This window comes from Ochotona curzoniae, unplaced genomic scaffold (genome assembly GCF_017591425.1).
Source record: "Ochotona curzoniae isolate NIBS_2020 unplaced genomic scaffold, NIBS_Ocur_1.0 contig_1274, whole genome shotgun sequence".
NCBI lineage: Eukaryota > Metazoa > Chordata > Mammalia > Lagomorpha > Ochotonidae > Ochotona > Ochotona curzoniae.
In genome coordinates, this window is record NW_024465023.1 from 7,619,772 (window position 1) to 7,638,610 (window position 18,839).

Genomic DNA, 18,839 nt, shown 5'->3' on the forward strand with positions numbered 1-18,839 from the left:
TCCCCTTCCCCTTCCCCTTCCTTTTTTCTTTTCTTTATTTGAATTGCCACATAAAGGAGAACATGTAGTGTTTGTCTTTCTGTATTTGGTTATTTCACTCAACATGATATCTTCCTGATGTATCCATTTTGCTGCAAATGGCAGAATTTCATTATTTTTAGTAGCAAAATAGTGTTCCTGTGTGTGTGCGCGCGCACTTGTGCACACATATATAGGCCCTATTTTCCTTATCCACTCCTATGATGATGAACACCTTGCTTGGTTATATATTTTGGCTGTTGTGAACGGTGATGCTAGGAACATATTGGCCCTTTATTTTTGAAGTTGAGGCAAGTGGACTTTGTCACATGTATTCCCTTAGCAAAGCTTATCTGCCAAGCTCCAGGTCATTCTCTCACTTCCGGTTTGTATTTTGGCACCTGCTTCACAGTTACCTTTTCGAACCCAATTCTGCCCGTTATACTGTGTCATCTTCCTTGTAGAAGATCACAACTTTCTAGTCTTACAAATCCTTGATATTAATTTCACAGATAAATCTTTCTGTTTCAGTAGCTCACTTTCCCAGCTATCCCACAGACTATGCCAGTCTTTCAGCTAACAAGCACTTAAGTTTACTGAAGATCTGAATCATGTTAGAGTCTGGTGATTTCATCATGCAAAACTTCAGTGTGGGCCCTGCTCTCATTGACCCCCGCCCCCTCCTGCTGACACCTTCAGCTTTTTTTTTTCTATCTGGATTCCTCATCTAAATTACAGAACATAAAAAAAAATAATAATCCATGACTATTAGTTCCATTTTCCTGAGGATGGCAAACAACTAGAAGCCCTCCAGCTAAGTAAGAGAGGCGTTAATTCATTACATACAGTGAATGCTGCAGAGCGATCTTCCTCACTGTGAGCCTCCCTTAGGAACTCATTAGACATGCAGATTGCACCACCATGGACCTACTGAATCAAGACTCTGGGGATGGTTTCCTGCAATGTGTTTAACAAGCTTTCCAAATGAAAAGCTCACAGTTTGAAAACCACTGCCTTGAGGGATTAGGCTTTCATTTCTAGAATCGTTTAGGAAAGAAATTCAATTCTGTTATAACGTCATCTCTTTCTTACTCTGCCATACCTTACTCTCGTCATTCCTGCTTTTCGATGCAGTCAGGGGTCTCGAGTTTCATTTTTGTCCTGTTCTACCAAGCTTCCTTTTAACTAGTATGGTTCATGATTCTCTTGACCCATTTAGTCTGAGCTCCCCCATTTGGGTAGTTTTAAAAGACCACTTCTGTATTAATGACTGGATCTCTATTTCTAATCTCTCCCCACATTTCAGATGCTTATCAGCAACCTGATAGGATCTTCAAATGATAGCTTAATAGAAAATTGAATTACAGGGTGTATAAATCTGAATCCATCAAGCTATCCAACTCTCACACCTAAGCATAGCAGCTCGTGATACCCTCATTCATTCCCCTATCCAAGTGGGAAACCGGAGACATTCCTGACTCTTGCTCATTAAGCCATGCTTACTTTTTCTTCACTTTTCTCAATTTGTATTGTCATTGCCCCAGGTCAATGTCTCATGATCTCTCTCTCCTGAACTGTTCAGTAGCTCCTTAGCTGCCTCGGATCTGTTTGCCAAGGTGTTACCACAAAGATGAATCCAAAACACAGATTCAATTATATGATCCTCCTGCCAAAACCTGGTCGGTGGCTGTAGTTGCCCAGAGGCGTGCTAATAGAAACATTGTTTGTCCTCATCTGTACTTGCACTGGCAGCTTTGTCTGGAGCTCCTTGTTGGACCATTCTCCAAGAATATTATGCTGTTTCTCAACCCTGTGACTTCCATTCCTTCCTTTGTGCCTGGAGTAACCTTCTCCTTTGCTCTCCCTGGGTCACGCCTTCATATTCACAGATTTTAAGACTCAGCCTTTGGGTAGTTTTTTTAAATCACCTTCTTTGGTATCTTTGACTTAGGTGGCTGTCACCCAGAGCCTGGAACTCCACTGGGGCCTCCTGCATGGGTGACAGGGACCCAGTTTCTTGAGCCATCCTTTGCTGCCTCTGTGGATATGTTTAGCAGCAAGCACAGCTACTGGGAATAGAATCAGTGCTCTGATACGGGATTCCAGAGTTACAACTGGGAGCTTAACTCACTGTGCTACAATGCTGGCCCCAATGATAAATTTTTAATACCTTTTAAAATGTTCATTTACAGGGCTGGTGCAGTGACGTATGAGGGTAACCCTCCACCTGCAATGCCAGCATCCCATTCAGGCTACTGAGCCTAAAATGTTTGCTTCCTCCTGCCCTTTAAAGGACAACTGCAGGCGGAGATGTAAAGAATCCTCCAAGAATAAAACACTGAAATTCTATCTAAAGGTGAAACAAGACTGAAATAGCCATCTTAGAATACAAATTGCGAATCAACCAGAAATTGCAGAATATTTAAACCAACAAACATATGGGCAAAACTGAATTATTTTGAATCCAAGTGACCGTTTGGGTGGTTTAGGACAAAATGAACGGTACTTGGATTAACACAAACATGTGTTTACTTGCTTGCTTCTATGCACAAAATATATATTCAGTGCTACTGTAATCTGGATTAGCTTCTGGGGTAACCACAGGACATTCCCTGTCTATCTGGAGCTTAGAATCTGTGATGTTTGCTCCTGGTATAATGCCTACTGGTTGTATGTATTTAGTAAAGGTATATACCAACTTTTAGCCATTCTTTTTCCACGTTTATACTCAGAATACTGTATCTGTTTTGCAAGTTCTTGACAAGGGTTAAATGAGATGGTACGCACTGACATTTTCAGATCACTTGCTGAGTGTTTAGTGAGCGCTGACTATGTGCTAAGCACTATTTCAGGTATTAGTAATACAATTAATATGATAGTTTTAAAAGAAAACCCTGCTTTTGCAGAAGTTACCTTGTGCATGAATATGTGGAAGTACTTGAGATAGAGAAGGCGTTTGGTAACTGTTCTTTTTAATGAGCCTAGGGAAGACAGTGTGTGTCTTTCAGTACTGATTTGAGCAGGGAGTACAATACTGGTTTAAATGTCATTACACAAATTTCTCTTTAATTGCTAGCCCTTGGACAATGTAGACCAGGTGTTATTATCAATCACAGAATCATACCTTAATCGTTGTGAATCAGAATAATAATTGGGTAGGATAGCACAAGCTGTGAAAAACAACCAGCTCTAAGATGATTTTCTTCAGTTAAATGTGCCTTTTCGCTGGTTTTTTTTTTTTTTTTTCATTTTGTTCCTTGACCTAAAAAGTTTTCTGCCCTTCTCCTACCAAAGCAAAAACCAAAACTTTGGTCATACACCAACGTCAAACTGTAACTAAAGGAAAATGTGCTATGAAAACCCATAGAGATCTCTGTATTGAGTGACCCCATTGGGTAGATGAGGGAACCGAACTTCCTAGAATGAGGAAGGGGCTTTCTTAAACTGCACAAATTGGCAGTGACAGAGGTAGGACTGCAAACAGCAACTTACCCGTCAAACTTTTTTGTTTTAACATTTTTGTTTTTGGTGATGTCTCACATTTGCTTACTTCCTCAAGGAAGCTTCTTGCCTGCTAGAGGGTTTCTTCCTGTACCTAATGTAAGCTTGTGGTTTATCTTTTACCTTGACTTTCCCCTCTTCCAGCTTTTCATGTATGAATTGATCTACTTGGAAGGATTTCACTTCTCTTCTCACATCTCACTTCTCTTTGCCACATCTCTCCCCACATCCCCGGTGTCCCCTCCTCCCGAGCTCCAGACTTTCTGTCCTCATGTCCTGCCCATGGTGTCGTTCCCATTCTGTATGTCCACAGTGGCTGAATCCCCTTTTAGTCCCCATTTTATTACCCACCAGTCTCTAAGTCTTTTCTGAGCTCTTTCTCCAGCTCATCTATCTCCGTTGCTTTCTTCTTACTACTGCCAGGGACTCATTACCTCTTGTCTGGATGCCCTCCAACTCATTCTATGCACTTCTGCCAAATTAATCTTTCTAAAGTACATCTCTGTATTTATTTCAATCAGCAATAATTGTGCTTCGGGTAAACCTCATGAGTTATGAGATCTCTATTGTGTTTAGCCTGGGTCATGTCATTCCTTTTCTCAAAAAAGCCCAAATTGCCTACAGAAATAAGTCCAAAAGCTTCATCTTAGCATTTAAGACTCTGTTTGTGTAGATGGGTCTAAGTGACATTTTTCTGCCCTTATCGTCTTGAAACCCAGAGGAGCACATCTTTTAAAAGAGTTTATCTCCTTGCTTAGACATGCCCAGTTTTTTTTTTTTTTACCTGTATCTTGGATCTCATTTTTCTTCACTTCCTTATGAAATCTCCTTTAGTTTCTGCTCTCCTTTCTTCAAGTTCTATCAGCCTATTCTTTTTTCTTTATCCCCTTCCCCTAAATTCTGGGAACCAGCTCAAGTCTTTCATATCTTGAGAACAAGCTTTTCCTAGTCCTCTGTTCATCTTTACATATTGTCCTGTTTTTCATTCCTTCACAGGTAAACTATTTTGTAAAGTTGTCTTCACTGACTACTTGTATTCCCACTTTCCTTTCTCAAGCATGACTTACAACATGCCTCGGTGACTCTGGTCAGTAGTACCAGTGACCTGTTTATTATTTAAAGCAATGAGCTCCTTTCAGTTCTTCCCTTCTTCACCTCTGTTAATATCATAGTGCTGCCATCATGAAGTACCACAAGCTGGGTTTGGAGCGAGATAAGTTCTCTAAAAATTAAGGAGGCCAGAAGATTCAGATCAAGGTATTAGCAGGGCCAACTTCTGTCTTGAAAGACTCTAGGGAAGAATCCCTCCATGTCACTTCTTAGCTTCTGACGTTTGCCAGCTAAATACACGAAGAGGAAACTTTCATTCATCTGACAAATATTTACTAGGACCATAATTTGTGCCAGGCACTATTGTGTGTAGCAGTGAGCAAAAGTCTTTTTCCTTATGGAACTGATATTCTAGTGAGGATGGGAGCTGCAGACAATGATCACAGTAAGCAAATGTGCTGTGCAGTATCAGTAGCAATGCTATAGGGAAAAACAAAGCAGCGTAAGGGCATAGAAAATGACTCAATTTGAATAACATGGGCGTAGTAGTATAGAGGAAGCTTTAGCTAGTTCAATTCTCTTGAACTTCTCGCGTTTCTGAATATATTGGAACCAAGAATGAAATGAGAAAAAAGAGGCAGTTGTGTAAGTATCGGAGAAGAGCAGTCTAGGCAGAAGGATATCAAGTATGAAGTCCTTTAAGTGGGAACAGAAAACATATGAGAAAGACATGAAGATCAGAAGGAAACCTATTGCAACTGGAATTTAGTAAGCAAAAGGGAATGAAGGGAAATGAACTTGCGTGGTAGGAGGGTACATTTACACAGGGCATTGTGAGCTCAGGCAGGGAGTTCAACTGTAGTGCGATTGCAGAAGGAAACTAAACTAAGTAGGACAACAGTATGAATGAATTTGAACTTGGAGTCAGTAGCACTGACTGATATGTGGGAAGCAGACTGTAGGGGGTAGAGAGGAAACTTGTTAGGAGTTAGTTGCACTAATGCAGGCAGCGTACAGTGATCAATTGGACTGGAATTTTAGTGATGGAGATGGCAAAAATGTAGTTGGCTTTAGATTTGTTTTGAAGTACTTTCTGATGCATCACCTGTGAGGTGGGCAGGGTTTTGTTGAAGAGAAGATAGGCAAGGAAGAAGAGGCTCCTTGGTTTGGGTTCTTAATAACTGAATGATATTACCAGTTACTAAGGTGGGAAGAAATAAGAAGCAAGTGGCTTGATTTTATACACGTTTAGTTTGAGATACCTATTGGCAGCTACATGCTAAAGTTAATTAAGAAATTAGATTGTGGAGTCCAGAGTTCAGGAAATAGATCAAAGTTAAATATATACATTTTGGAATTACCTTCCAATAATTTAAGTTTTAAGACTTGTTCAGGGGGCAAGAATGATGGCTTAGCTGGCTAATCCTCTGTGCGCAAGCACTGGCATTCCATATAGATGCTTGTTCATGACCTGAGTAGTCCAGTTCTGATCCAGATCCCTGTTTGTGGCCTGGGAAAGCTATAGGGACTGACCCAAAACCTTGGGACCCTGCACCCACATGGGAGATCCAGAAAAACCTTCTGGCTCCTGGTTTTGGATCAGCTCAGCTCCCAGTGTTGTGGCCATTTGGATGTGAACCAGCAGATGGAAGATCTTGATCTCTGTCTCTGCTTCTATCTGTAAATCTGCCTTCCCAATAAAAAATAACTAAATATGTTTTTAAAAATAGATTATTTAAAAGCCTTGATCAGTTCATGAGTGGGCTCAGTGTAGATAACCAAAAGGCAAGACCCTTGGACTGAGTCCTGTGATATCCTATTATTTAGAGATAGAACAGATGAAGATAAACTAAAAGGACAAGGTAGGTGAGGACTTTAGAAAAAGAGAGCCAGTGGCTAAGTTCAGGAGATAGACCTTTTATCCCTGTCATTACAGTTTAAATTCCTTGTAGGGGAGGAACACACTAGATTCATATAGATTCATATGACTTATACAGGCTGTGACTTTGTTTTTCAACAAACGTTGAGTATGACTATCAGTGAATGAATTTTGTACCCAGATATTCAACAAAATCTTCTAAGTTTTTCTTTTAAGAAGGTGAATCTTCTCAAAACATGTTATTGGTAAACGTTGCTATAGAAGTGCTTCTGTACCGTAGAGTGGTATGACTGGAGGTGACGGGAGGTAATGGAAAAACAATCCGTGGTCTCTGGACATCCACCCCACATTTTAGTGTATAGGTGGAGACCTAGGAGGTCTTACTCAGAAATGCAAGAAGTTAGTTGGTATTTTCTGTATAGGTAGGAAGTGACTAGAATTTCTGGTTGAGTTGCAATTTCCGGTGCTGAGTATAGCCTATGCATTAGGCATGGATGGTTGAGAATTAGGTGTCATAGACATATATATCTAGATTTGAAGAGTGTGAGTACAATGACAAAATAAGAATTGCACAGACTAGGATCAGGATGGATAAGAGCATAATTAGATGAAATCAAGACAAGTGCTGTTTAAACTATCAGAGAAACCATCTTGACACTGAAAATTACTAGATTGTGGTCTCTCCTTTGAGAGGAAAAAGTGGAAACCCTGCCTCTGAGTCATCCAGACTTATTTACAGTTAGTCAGGACAATGTCATTGAGACATAATGTAGCATAATACAAGGAGTGGTACTGCTCTGTTCCCAGAGGGATGGACTGGATGTGACCTAATAGCTTTTTCCCACACTAATTTGGTTGATTGTGTCAGAGAAAAGATAGTTTGATCATTTTGTTTGCCCTGTGTTGAGTGATTCATACTTGAGTTGACCACAGGCATGAAACAATAAGAAAGTTCATTGATGAAACAAATGAACAAAATGTAGGGTGGGAAACCAGTGGGTTGGAAGAAAAGGACTCAGCCTTGCTAAACCCAGAGAATTAATCAGAGGTGGGTAAAATTCTATCAAATTAGGACCTTATATTGTCCACCATTGATCATGGCTCCAAAGTCTGTAAGATAGTATTTGATGAATAGGTCATTGATAAACAAACAAATGAATGAATGACGTTTTTGGGCAGAACACCTAATAATATTTATCCACGAAAGAGTGGACTGATAGGATATAGGCTGGACATGTTCCTTAATATCTCTGAGTCAATCTTCTCATTTTCTTTTCAATGGTTTCTTCTGAGAATGAAATCAAAGCACAGAAGATAAGATACTTGGAATTTACTGTCATAAGAATTTTAGCTGTGGTTTTTTTCAGACTCAGTCTTTTCAGACAGGTCGAGCTTTATGTTTTATTGCATTTGGAAGAGAGAAGATTATGCCGTTCTTTAAAAAAAAATTGATATGAAAACAGCTTAAATTAACATTAAACAACAGTTGTAGTTTCAGTACAATTTAAAAAAAAAAATTAGCAGTGAAGGCACTGCCATTTACTTTGCTCTTATCAACTCATTCCAAATCTTGATTGAAATCAAATAAAATTTTTCTGATGGCAGTTGTGTTTTTATCCTTGTGACTTGCTCCATAATCCAAACATCTGAATTTGTCTTTCTCAGTGATTAATATTATCCACATTATGCTGTCTACAGATAAACTGTTTCTCTAGCCTTGGCTATTAGCACTAAACAGTAGAAAATGCCAGATTACCTGCTTTACCTCCTTGCTGTCGGACTTCCTTCCCCACTTTTTGTACTTCTACACGAGACAGTACTTATAAAGAAAATAGTTTTATTAAGGACGGGATACTACTGAGTGTACAAAAATCCCCTTTCTTTCTTTGCTTAAACAGGAGACATTTTATTCTTTTTAGATTTCTTCCTTCCACTTGGTTGTTTTTTTAAACCTGACTTAAGAGTCACAAGTTTAATTTGGATACAATAACTGGACTTAATTAATATCCCAGCACAGCTCACTTCCTTTAACAACAGTTCCTGACACTTTTTTTTTCCGCTGAAAAATTTTTTTAAGGTCTCGTGTCTCTGCACAGGAACAGAATGTTTTGAACAATATTTAAACAACATTTTTGATCAAAGAGAACAAGTGGTCTTATCATAACAGCTAAAGATGTGTACAGAGAATTTGGGGAGCAATCAAGGAAGTACTATAAAATGATTAGTGGATAGAAAAGTCATTCAAGTGAAGGCTTTGTAAAATAACATCCTTCGACCCAGAGAAGACAAAATTTTCAGAAATAGCCGCTTGCCTTGGATACTTTAACAAAAACAAAATAAAAATGCTAATCTAACTCATTTCACAACAAATTTTATGTCCATGGGTATTTTGTTGCAAAATAAATAGACTGTGTGTTGGATTCTTTTATGTATTTGTTTTATAAGACATGAAGAAGTGATTTAATAACTGCTTTCATGCACTGAGATTCTGTAGGAAAAAAAGTAACTGCTATTCTAGAACAACAATGATTGCGTTCTGAGTTCTTCTTTGTGTACTCCTCTTCCCAGTCAATGCCAAGGCCTCCTATCAGCCACTTAGTTTTTTTAAACCTATTTTCCCATGCTGTCCATACCAGAGAACGTAATTCAGTGGTACATACAGCAGTGTCCATATTTTCCCCCCATTAAGGACAGCACATGAAAAAACATCATCATTTGTGACAAAAACGATTCCAGCTAGGTCTTCTAGAGAATTTGCAAGTCACTTTCCAAGGTTGGTGATAATTCACCAAAGAAACCTACTGAATTTTCTTTACTGACCTCAGCAGATTGTTCCCTCTCATGAGATGCTTTGCTGAAAAAAAAGAGAGAAGGAAATTGGCAGCAATGGCTGAGAAATGGATGAACTACAGCCCTTTCATCTCTTTGTCTTATTCAAGCCAGAGTTCTCTAAATGTTAACACATGGAGGAGAATCTCAACTACTTTTATGAAAACGGAATGGCAAGCAGTCAAAAATGAGCGGTGGGCTTTGCTCTCCCTGTCCCTCACGCCTACACATATACCCAAGCTTCTCTGTCTGTTCCTTCAGTGTGCAACATAATTTACTTCCATGACTTCAGCCACCCGAATACTGATGCCTCTCACATGTACATGCTAACCTCATATTTCCAGCCTTTGATAGGATGCTTTTCCTTGGGACCACAGGCACCTCAAACAGCACAAACAGCTGTCTTGATATTCCCCACCCTCCAAAATCAGTCCCCCATCCTTTTCTCTTTTTGATCACATTTAGTGGCTCTGTGACTTTGAGAAACTTCTTGATCTCCCCTTCTCCCAGTTACTCACTTAATCTTTATCAAGTCCATTATCAGATCCTGCTGGTTCTACTTCAAATATGTCTCTATTCAAATCTCAAGCTTTAAACTTCTTTAAACATCTTAACCATTCTCTGAGTTCAGTGTCCTGTCATGATCCTTTACTGTCTTCTCTGCTTGGAGCAGTCTTCCACCTGTTTCTTAACCGTTAAGTCACTTCCCATTGTTAACAGCCTCAATTATGTATTATAAGCCAGTCCTTATACCCACAGGAGAGCTAATGGTTCGTTTTGTGTACCCAACATCATCATAACTGAGATATCTGTTACTATCTCTTTTCCCTAACTGTGAGCTCCTGTAACATAGTATATTTTCATCATCTTTAAGGCCCCAACATCTAGTATGTAATACTCTGTGTTAGCAATAACAAAATGAATAATTTAATTGAAGTCTCATATACTGATTTCTTTGCATTGATGGATGACAGGATGTTGAATCTAGATAAACTGTTTGCAAAGTTACAGATCCCAAATATTTTCTCCTAATTTTCCTAACCATTTATAATTTTACATTTGTATTAAGCTCATGATCTATTTTGAACTTTTGTGTACAATAGAAGTGATAGCTCAAAGTTCAACTCTAGGCTTATGGTGAGTCAACTCTTCCAGCATCATCTATTGAAAAAGTTACCTTTCTTCCACTGAATTGCTCTTGCAACTTTGTCAGAAGATTTTGGATGAGCAGCTATTTATGAATTTTCAATTCCTCTCCATTGGGTTATGCATCTAACTTTATACAAATACCTAACAGTCTTGACTAATGTAGTTATATATGTCTTGCAGTTGAATAGACTGATTCTTCCGACTTTATTCTTTCTCATAATTCTTTTAGCTGATTGCCTTCCAGAACTGTTCATTAGCACAGTGATGACATTTTGATAGACATTGCATTAAATACGTAGAAAAATTTGGAGAGAATTGACATCTGTATTACATTTAATTTTCTGATTCATTGTTGATGTGTGGTACTATTTATTTAGAGCCTCTTTAAGTTTGTATCAGGAATGCATATTATTTAGCATGTGTATCCTATACAACATTTCTATATTGTTTTAAAATTTGCTTTCACATGTCTGTTGTTAGTGCATAGAAATATGATAGTCTTGTGTGTTGATTTTATGTGATTCATTCTTGCTGTACTTAATTCTAGGCATTTCTTTTGTTCACATTTTACTGTTTTGTTTGTTTTAGATTTAACTTATTGTTCAGGTATGTTGTCTGCAATTAGGGACAGGTTTTTGTAGTTGTTGTTGTTCCTCTCTAATTTCAATGTCTTCTATTGCTTTTCTTTATATTGTGCTGGCTATAAATTCCAGCACTATGTTGAATAAGAATGGGAAGAGTGAAAATTGTTTTTTGATTTTAGAAGTAAGGCTCAATCTTTCATTATTAAGTATGATATTGATTATAGCATCTATAGATGATCTTTATCAAGTGATGAAGTTTGTGTTCACTATAAGTTGTCACGAATAGATACTGGATTTTGTCACGGTTTTTGTGCATCAAATGATATAATCACGTTACTTTTTTTTTTCTTAGCCCATTGATATAGTATATGAATTTGTTTCTGAAAGTTGAACCAGCTTTGCATGACAAGAATAAGCTTCACCTGGTCATACTACGTACTTCTTTTTGTTATTACACAATCCTGTATTCTAATTTTTAAAATTGGTGCTCATTCTTTCTGCCAATCTTAGTCTTGAGGCCAGCATTGTGGCGTAGTGGGAAAGCCATCGCCTTCACCATTAGCATTCCATATGGGTATCAGTTTACGTTCTGGTTATTCCACTTCCAATCCAGCTCTTTGCTAGTGGCCTGGGAAAAGCAGTGGAGTATGACCAAAAATGATGTGGGAGACCAAGAGGAGGTTTCCAGCCCCTGTCTTCAGTTTTGCTGTTTTGGCCACTTGGGGAGTAAAACAGTGAATGGAAGACCTCTCTCTCTCTAACTCTGACTTTCAAGTATATAATTAGATCTTTGACAAAATTAAGTTATTCTTTAATAGAATTCTGCAAAGAAAGTAATATGAGCTTGGGGATTTCTTTTATGAAAGATTTTAATTTATGAATTAATGTCCTTGATTATAGGACTACTCAAATGATCTATTTCATATTAGGTGAATTTTAGTGATTTGTATTTTTCAAGGAAGTAGTTGCCTTCATCCAAATCGCCACATTTATGTGTACAAAATTGTTCATAATATTGTCTTTTTTTACCTTCAGGGTCTAATCCTTGCTTCGTTATACTTTTTCTCATTTTCTTTTGTCAGTCTTGCTTGAAGTTTTCCAAATGTATTGAGCATTTTAAAAACTCTGTAAAGTCTTTCTGGTATGGGATTTAAATTCTTTTAAGATTATTGAGGTTTGTTTCGTGCCTCAGGTTATAGTCTACTTTAGTGTACACATCGTAAGTACTTGAAAGTAATGTGCGTTCTATTGTTTGTAGAATGTTCTCTAAATATCAGTTAGATCTTGTTGGTTAAAGGTAGTGAATTCTTCTTTATCCTTGCTTATTTCCTGTCAGTTTGTTCCAGCAAATGTTAAGAAAGGTGTGTTGAGAACTCTGAGTACTATGTAACTGTGAATTCCTCTACTTTTTCCTTCCAGTTCTATCTAGCATTGTTCACATATTTAGGAGTTTGGTTGTCTAATACACATGTATTTAGGATTGTTATATCTTCTTGGTGAAATTACCCTTTTATTATAGTACAACACCTTCTTTTTTTTCAGTAATTTTCTTTATCTGCTACTAATATGAGTATTCCTTGTTTCTATTATTTGTATGATATACTTTCTAGCCTTTTATTTTTCAACCTGCCTATATTGTTTTGCTGGAACTGAATTTATGTTGACAAAATACGAGTTAGTGCATCTGTTTGATTTTTTGTACTTTGTTGGTCTCTATCCTCTAATTGGTGTACTTAGATCATTTATATTTAATGTGATTATTGATATGTTAGGGCTTAGATCTAAATTTTATTTTGTTTTTTCCTTTGTTCTCTATAGTTATTTATTGCCTGCTTTACTGCAGGTCGTTACATATGAATTAGAATTCAATTTGATTTATTTCTAGTGCTTTTATATCTCTCGATATGGATATCAATAGCAGTTGCTGTTGATATTACATTAAATGCATACTGATGTAACAAAATATTGATGTTGTCATTTTACCAATTAGAGTGAAGTATGGAAACGCCTTTTGCTTTATATGCTTTTATATTTCCCCACTTACAGCAATATTGTCTAAATATTTCTTTTGCATATGTTTGGAAAGACATCAGACATTATCATTGTGTGTGTGTGTTGCTTTTTTCTTTTAAAAAAAAAGATTTATTTTTATTGGAAAGTGAGATATACAGAGAGGAGAGACAGAGAGGAGGATCTTCCATCCAATGATTCACTCCCCAAGTGACCACAACAGCTAGTATTCTGCTGATCCCAAGCCAGGATCCAGGAACTTCTTCCGGGTATCCCACACAGGTGCAGAGTCCCAAGGCTTGGGGCCGTCCTCCACTGCTTTCCCAGGCCACAGGCAGGGAGCTGGATGGGAAGTGGGGCTGCTGGGAGTAAAACCGGCAGCTGTATGGGATCCCAGTGCAAGGTGAGGACTTTAGCCACTAGGCCATGCCGCTGGGCCCATATGTTGCTTTTTTCTCCCTGATATTCCACAATTACTTCTTTTGTCATTTTCTTTCTGTTTAGAAAACTCCCTTTAGGCATTATTTTTTTTTTCACAACTAAGATTTTATTGGTGTCGAGAATCAGTACACGGACATTTCGATTTGTATACAAAGCTTAACATACGTACCAAGAGTAACAAGCCATGAATTGTCATTTTTGAAGTTATTCCAGTGACTTTCCAGCTTTGAATTTGAAGGCAGCTCTTCTGCAAGAGGCTACCAAGTACCAGTGTCTGCAGTTGCTGTCACTAAATCCCACCCACTCACGACTGAACATCACACACACGACACGCAAGTCTTCAGTCTTTCACAGCACGTTAACGATTAGGAACCCTGGACCCCCACAGCCAAAGGTGTAACAGGGCGTGCACGGTTCTGACAGAGCAACAAGGAGTGGTTCACTGTAGGAAACAGCTCTACTGACCAACACGGGAGAAGCAACTGAAAATTTCCAAGACAGATGCAATGCACAGTTACGACTCGGAATTGCCGTTAGGTGTGCAGTGTGTCGTAGGATACAAAAGCCACCCACCTACGGAATGTGAAGCGGACACCGACAGGCAGAGCCTCCCCTAATCCAATACCCCACTACTTTCTGGTTGGACCAAAAAATAAAACAACCAGCAATGATTTCACCTCTTAAGAAAAATCATTTACACTTAAAAAATGGGATGAGGTGGGCTTCCCTCCTTCTTAAAAATGTTTCTAGAGCTACTAAAAAACTTGCATTTACAAAATAGTTGATAAAAATCTTCCTCTGGATTGTACAAGAAGGGAGACGGGGAGCACTGATAAGACCTGGTGTGTGGCGTTAATCGGACTTGGCTTCCCTCTCCTCGGCTTCATCAGAGGCGGGACTCTCCTCGTTTTTAGTGTCTCCGTTTTCTGCGGGCATGTCCTCCTTGGTTTCTTGGTTGGCCAGCTCGGCCTGCTTGCCCTTTGCCCCTCTCCTGCCCTTGGCCGGCACCTTCTTGTCAGACGACTTTTCCTTGCCAGCTGCCTTCTTGGGCTTCGCGTCCACCTTTGCAGGAGCCGGTTTAGCCGACAACCTGGCCGATCTCCTCTCGGGCTCCTCCTTGGCCGCCCCTTCGGCAGAGCTGACCTTCCTCTTGGGCATCCTGGCGGTGGGAAGCGCGCGTGGCGGGGTGCCTGCGGGCCGCGGCATTATGCCTTTAGGCATTATTTTAAAGTAGGAATTTCAGCCATAAATTATCTTAGTTTTCCCATATTTAAGAATATATATATATGACTAAATATATGTATTTGAGTGTGTGTGTGTACATACACATATCTCCAAACTGTAGTCCTGGGCCAGTTTGGCCATTCTTTATTAAAGTTATTTTCCTTAACTCCATGCTTTTTCTTCTTTCCTTCTAGTGCTCTGATGCTAGGCGTATTCTTTAGAATCACAAAGGTATTTGAGTATTCATTTTTTTTTTTCAGTCTATTTTCTTTTTGGTGTTTGTAGTGTATAATTTATATTACTAGATATTAAAATGTACCATTTTTTCTTATTCCTCATATCATTGTAACTAATCATTTGGGTGTTTTTTTTTTTTTAAATATTGTGCTTTAAGACCTAACATTGCCATCTGGTTCTTTTTTCTTTTTTTCTTGTTTTTTTTTTTTTTTTTTTTTTTACCAAGATACATGGTTTCTTTGTTGAGACTATTTTTCTTTACGTTTTATGCATATATGCGATTACTCATTGAGACATTTTTATGATGAGGGTTTCATCACCTAATGACAGCATTTCTGTCATCTTAGCATTGGTATATGAAGATCATCTTTGTTTCAGTTTAAGATCTTCCTGGTTCTTTGTATAAAGGCTGATTTTCTATTACAATCTAGACATTAAAGGTATTATGTTATCAGATTCTAATCACATTCACACTTTGTTTTAGCTGGTTCCCTCTGACACTGCATTGTCAGGGATTGGGGTTGGTGCCTCATTGCCATGTGGGGGTAGAAGTCCAATTTCCTCGGCTTCTCTTCCAAACTGAAATGTGAGCATCCTTGTCCTTGCTGTGCGTATGCTGTACCTTCCTGATGCTTCCCAAGTGCTTCCTCTGGCACCCCAGAGAAGGGGAGAGGCTTCCTTACTGCTGGGCAGTGGTGGAAGTTCAAGCTCTGCATTTCAACAGCTAGATGGTCACTACAGAATAGGAGTGGAAAGCCATACTACCATCCAGCATGGATGAAAATCTTGTTTCTATAATTTGGCTTTTTCTGAAGTAGGTGTGGGGGAATCTGGTGTACCATATCAGTGCTTGGCTCGAGTCTAGGCTCCACATTCAGCCTTCCTTGGTATGGGTGGGGATAGGGCAGAGCTTTTAACCTGAAATAGAGCACTTACTGTCCAAAAGAATCTCTTTTCTAGTCACCACTTTCTTAGTTCTCTGGAAAGTGAAGACAGGCTTCTTGCTGGTGTTTATTCTGTCTGGCTAGTGTTTCCAGGTTGTTGCTTCTCAGCTCCTAATAAGGGCTATGGAAGGCAAAAAGAAAAGTCATGGAGTTAACCACTGTGTCATTTTTGTTAATACAAGGTCCCTAGCTGGTCTGCTTTCTTCTTAAAAATCTTTATTTTATTTGAGAGGGAGATAGGGAGCGACACGTAAAGGTTTTCTGTCTGTTGGTTCACACCCCGAATTTTGCATTTGTCCAAGCTAGGCCAGGTCAAAGCCAGCAACTCTATCCATGTCTCCCATGTGGGTAATGGGGGAATATGCACTTGGATCATTACCTGCTGCCTCCGAGGGTGTATTTTAGCAGACAGCTGGAGTTAGAAGCAGAGCTGAGACTTGAATCCAGCTACTCCAACCCAGCATGAGGACATCCCAAGTGGTGTCTTAACTGCTACACCAAACTCCCACTCCATCTGTTTTCTTAATGTAACAGATGGCACATTCATTTCATTAAGACTTTTCTAATTGTATTTTTTTTTTACTCTTGAGGTTTTGATTTTATTATATATTTAAGACACTCATCTTTCATCAGTGTGCACAAATATTTTCTCTTAATGAACAGTATCACAAGATGCCAGAAGAAAATCTTTCTTTGTTTCACATATACTGTCCAAAGAGTTTAATTGTGCTAGCTGTTGAAATAGCAAGAAGTTCATCTCCACTGTCCCAGAAGTTTCAATGGTGTTTTACTGCCCCATCCTAAAAATCGCAAACATCTGCCTATCCCTTACTATATTCAAAATTAAATAAGTGTCTTTATTACAAATACAGTGTCTCTATCAAAACAGCTTAATGAAGCAAACCATAAGCATCAAAGGTGTTTCTTTCAGCTATTGAATGACATTTTTGAATCCTGAAAATATTGAGTATTTATTACTAGACCTTATTTCTTTTTTTTTAAAGATTTATTTTTATTATTTTTTTATTGGAAAGGCAGATATACAGAGAGGAAAGACAGAGAGGAAGATCTTCCATCCGATGATTTACTCCCCAAGTGAGCGCAACGGGCCGATACTATGCCGATCCGAAGCCAGGAGCCTCTTCCGGGTCTCCCACGTGGGTGCAGGTTCCCAAAGCTTTGGGCTGTCCTCGACTGCTTTCCCGGGCCACAGGCAGGGAGCTGGAAGGGAAGCGGGGCTGCCGGGATAGAACCGGCTCCCATATGGGATCCCTGGCATGCAAGGCGAGGACCTTTAACCACTTGCGCCACCATGCCAGGCCCTAGACCTTATTTCTTAACAACTGCTCAAAGCCTGGAGTCTTGAACTTGGGTCCTGATGGACATGCCAACTGGGGCTCTTAGTGCAAGTGTCAAGATCCCTTCTGGGTATTGTTTCTGAACTCCCAGCTTTCTGGACTACAGACCAGTTTCCATTTTGAGTGAAATCTCCAATCTAGCAAGAGTGCATTGATTGCTTTCCAGCTAATCAAAAGGAAAGCATGGGTTTGCCATTCTGGCATTCTTATTCAGCTAAAAATGATTGTCTCTGGCTCCCAATGCAGAGATATACTTTCTTTTACCCTTGTGATGAGGGTGCAGAATATCCCTCAGTTTTATCAAGTGCAAAGTTAATATATGCCTTTGACTGATCTTTGAGGCAGAATATGTGATAGATTTTTTTCCCCTCTGGGGAAAGAGCATGCAATCAGCTGCCCTTTTCTTCCTCTGTCCCTCAAATGATTTGATTTAAATTTACATACAGTGAAGATTACTTACCTGATATTGTGCCTCTGTGTACTTCAGAACAAAATTCTTTAAGTCCTCATGGCCCTTCTAAGGGAGTAATATATTTTAAATTATAGTTGCTTTTGTTTGCAAGAGATTAGGATTTGTTTTTTGTTCCCGAGGTCCTACCTACTGTCTTCATTTTTTATGTCTGTGTGTGTATGTGTGTGTGTGTGTGTGTGTGTGTGTGTGTGTGTGTGTGTGTATGTATGAGAAAGAGGGAGATTATTTGTTACTCTGTACTGCTGTGATTTTGAGAAAGGCTTGGGATGTAGTAGGGAAAAATCTAAGGATGAATGGGAGAAGGAACTTAAGAAGTGCTAAGAATTTCCTATACCTCCAAAACTGTTTCATGGCAAATCATAATAACAATAAAAATAAATAAGGAAGTTACAAGAATTATGATTGACCTGTTCTATGTGGTTCAGAATTAGTATTATGATGAATTTCACATAATTAGAAGAATGGGTATAAGCCCCTTACATGTCACAATACACCACCATAAGAAGAACTTCTTTTCCCTCCCTGTTGCTCATCAGGTAAATACTTGCATTGGGAGATTGCTTTGTCACAGTGGAACTGGGAGACTAGCTCTGTGTTGCTATAATATCCTAGGAGCTGTATAACGTGATTGATCTGAGACCTTATATAATCAATAGAATACAATAATGATGGCAAACCAGGGCTCACGATGGACATGTGAGTTGCTTTAGGCCACAGAATCAATAAGGATTAGGGCTTGGCCTCAAATTCCTCTCTGTGTGTGATTCCAGAACCCATGTCTTTTCTGTGCATCTATGTTGCTGAGTTTGGGGGGTTCTAATTGATGTTTTCAACATGTCAAGACTAGTAAAATGAACTAAGTTGTCTTGAGAAACTTGAATCCAATATGAAGTCTTCAAAGATACCTTGCCATCTAAATTTTTTTAAAGATTCATTTTATGTATTTGAAAATCAGAGACAATGAATAAAAGAATGGAAAAGAAAAAAGAAAAGAAAAGAAAAGAAAAGAAAAGAAAAGAAAAGAAAAGAAAAGAAAAGAAAAGAAAAGAAATGTTTAGTCTATCTACTCTCCAAATGGGTGCAATGTTCAGGTTCATGCTAGAGCCAGGAGTCTGGAACTTCCTTCTGGTCTCCCATATGGGT

General features: G+C 38.8%; 2 protein-coding genes across 2 annotated transcripts in view; one reads left to right on the forward strand and one right to left on the reverse strand.

The window, feature by feature from the left end:
• Nucleotides 1-18,839, forward strand: part of SHROOM4 (shroom family member 4) — a 205,591-nt gene that overhangs the window by 117,526 nt on the left and 69,226 nt on the right. The gene's annotated exons all lie outside the window — the stretch shown is intronic.
• On the reverse strand, nt 14,246-14,659 carry LOC121168476 (non-histone chromosomal protein HMG-14-like). The gene has a single exon (XM_040998645.1). The coding sequence runs from the start codon at nt 14,617-14,619 to the stop codon at nt 14,314-14,316; it is 306 nt and encodes a 101-aa protein (XP_040854579.1). The 5' UTR covers nt 14,620-14,659; the 3' UTR covers nt 14,246-14,313.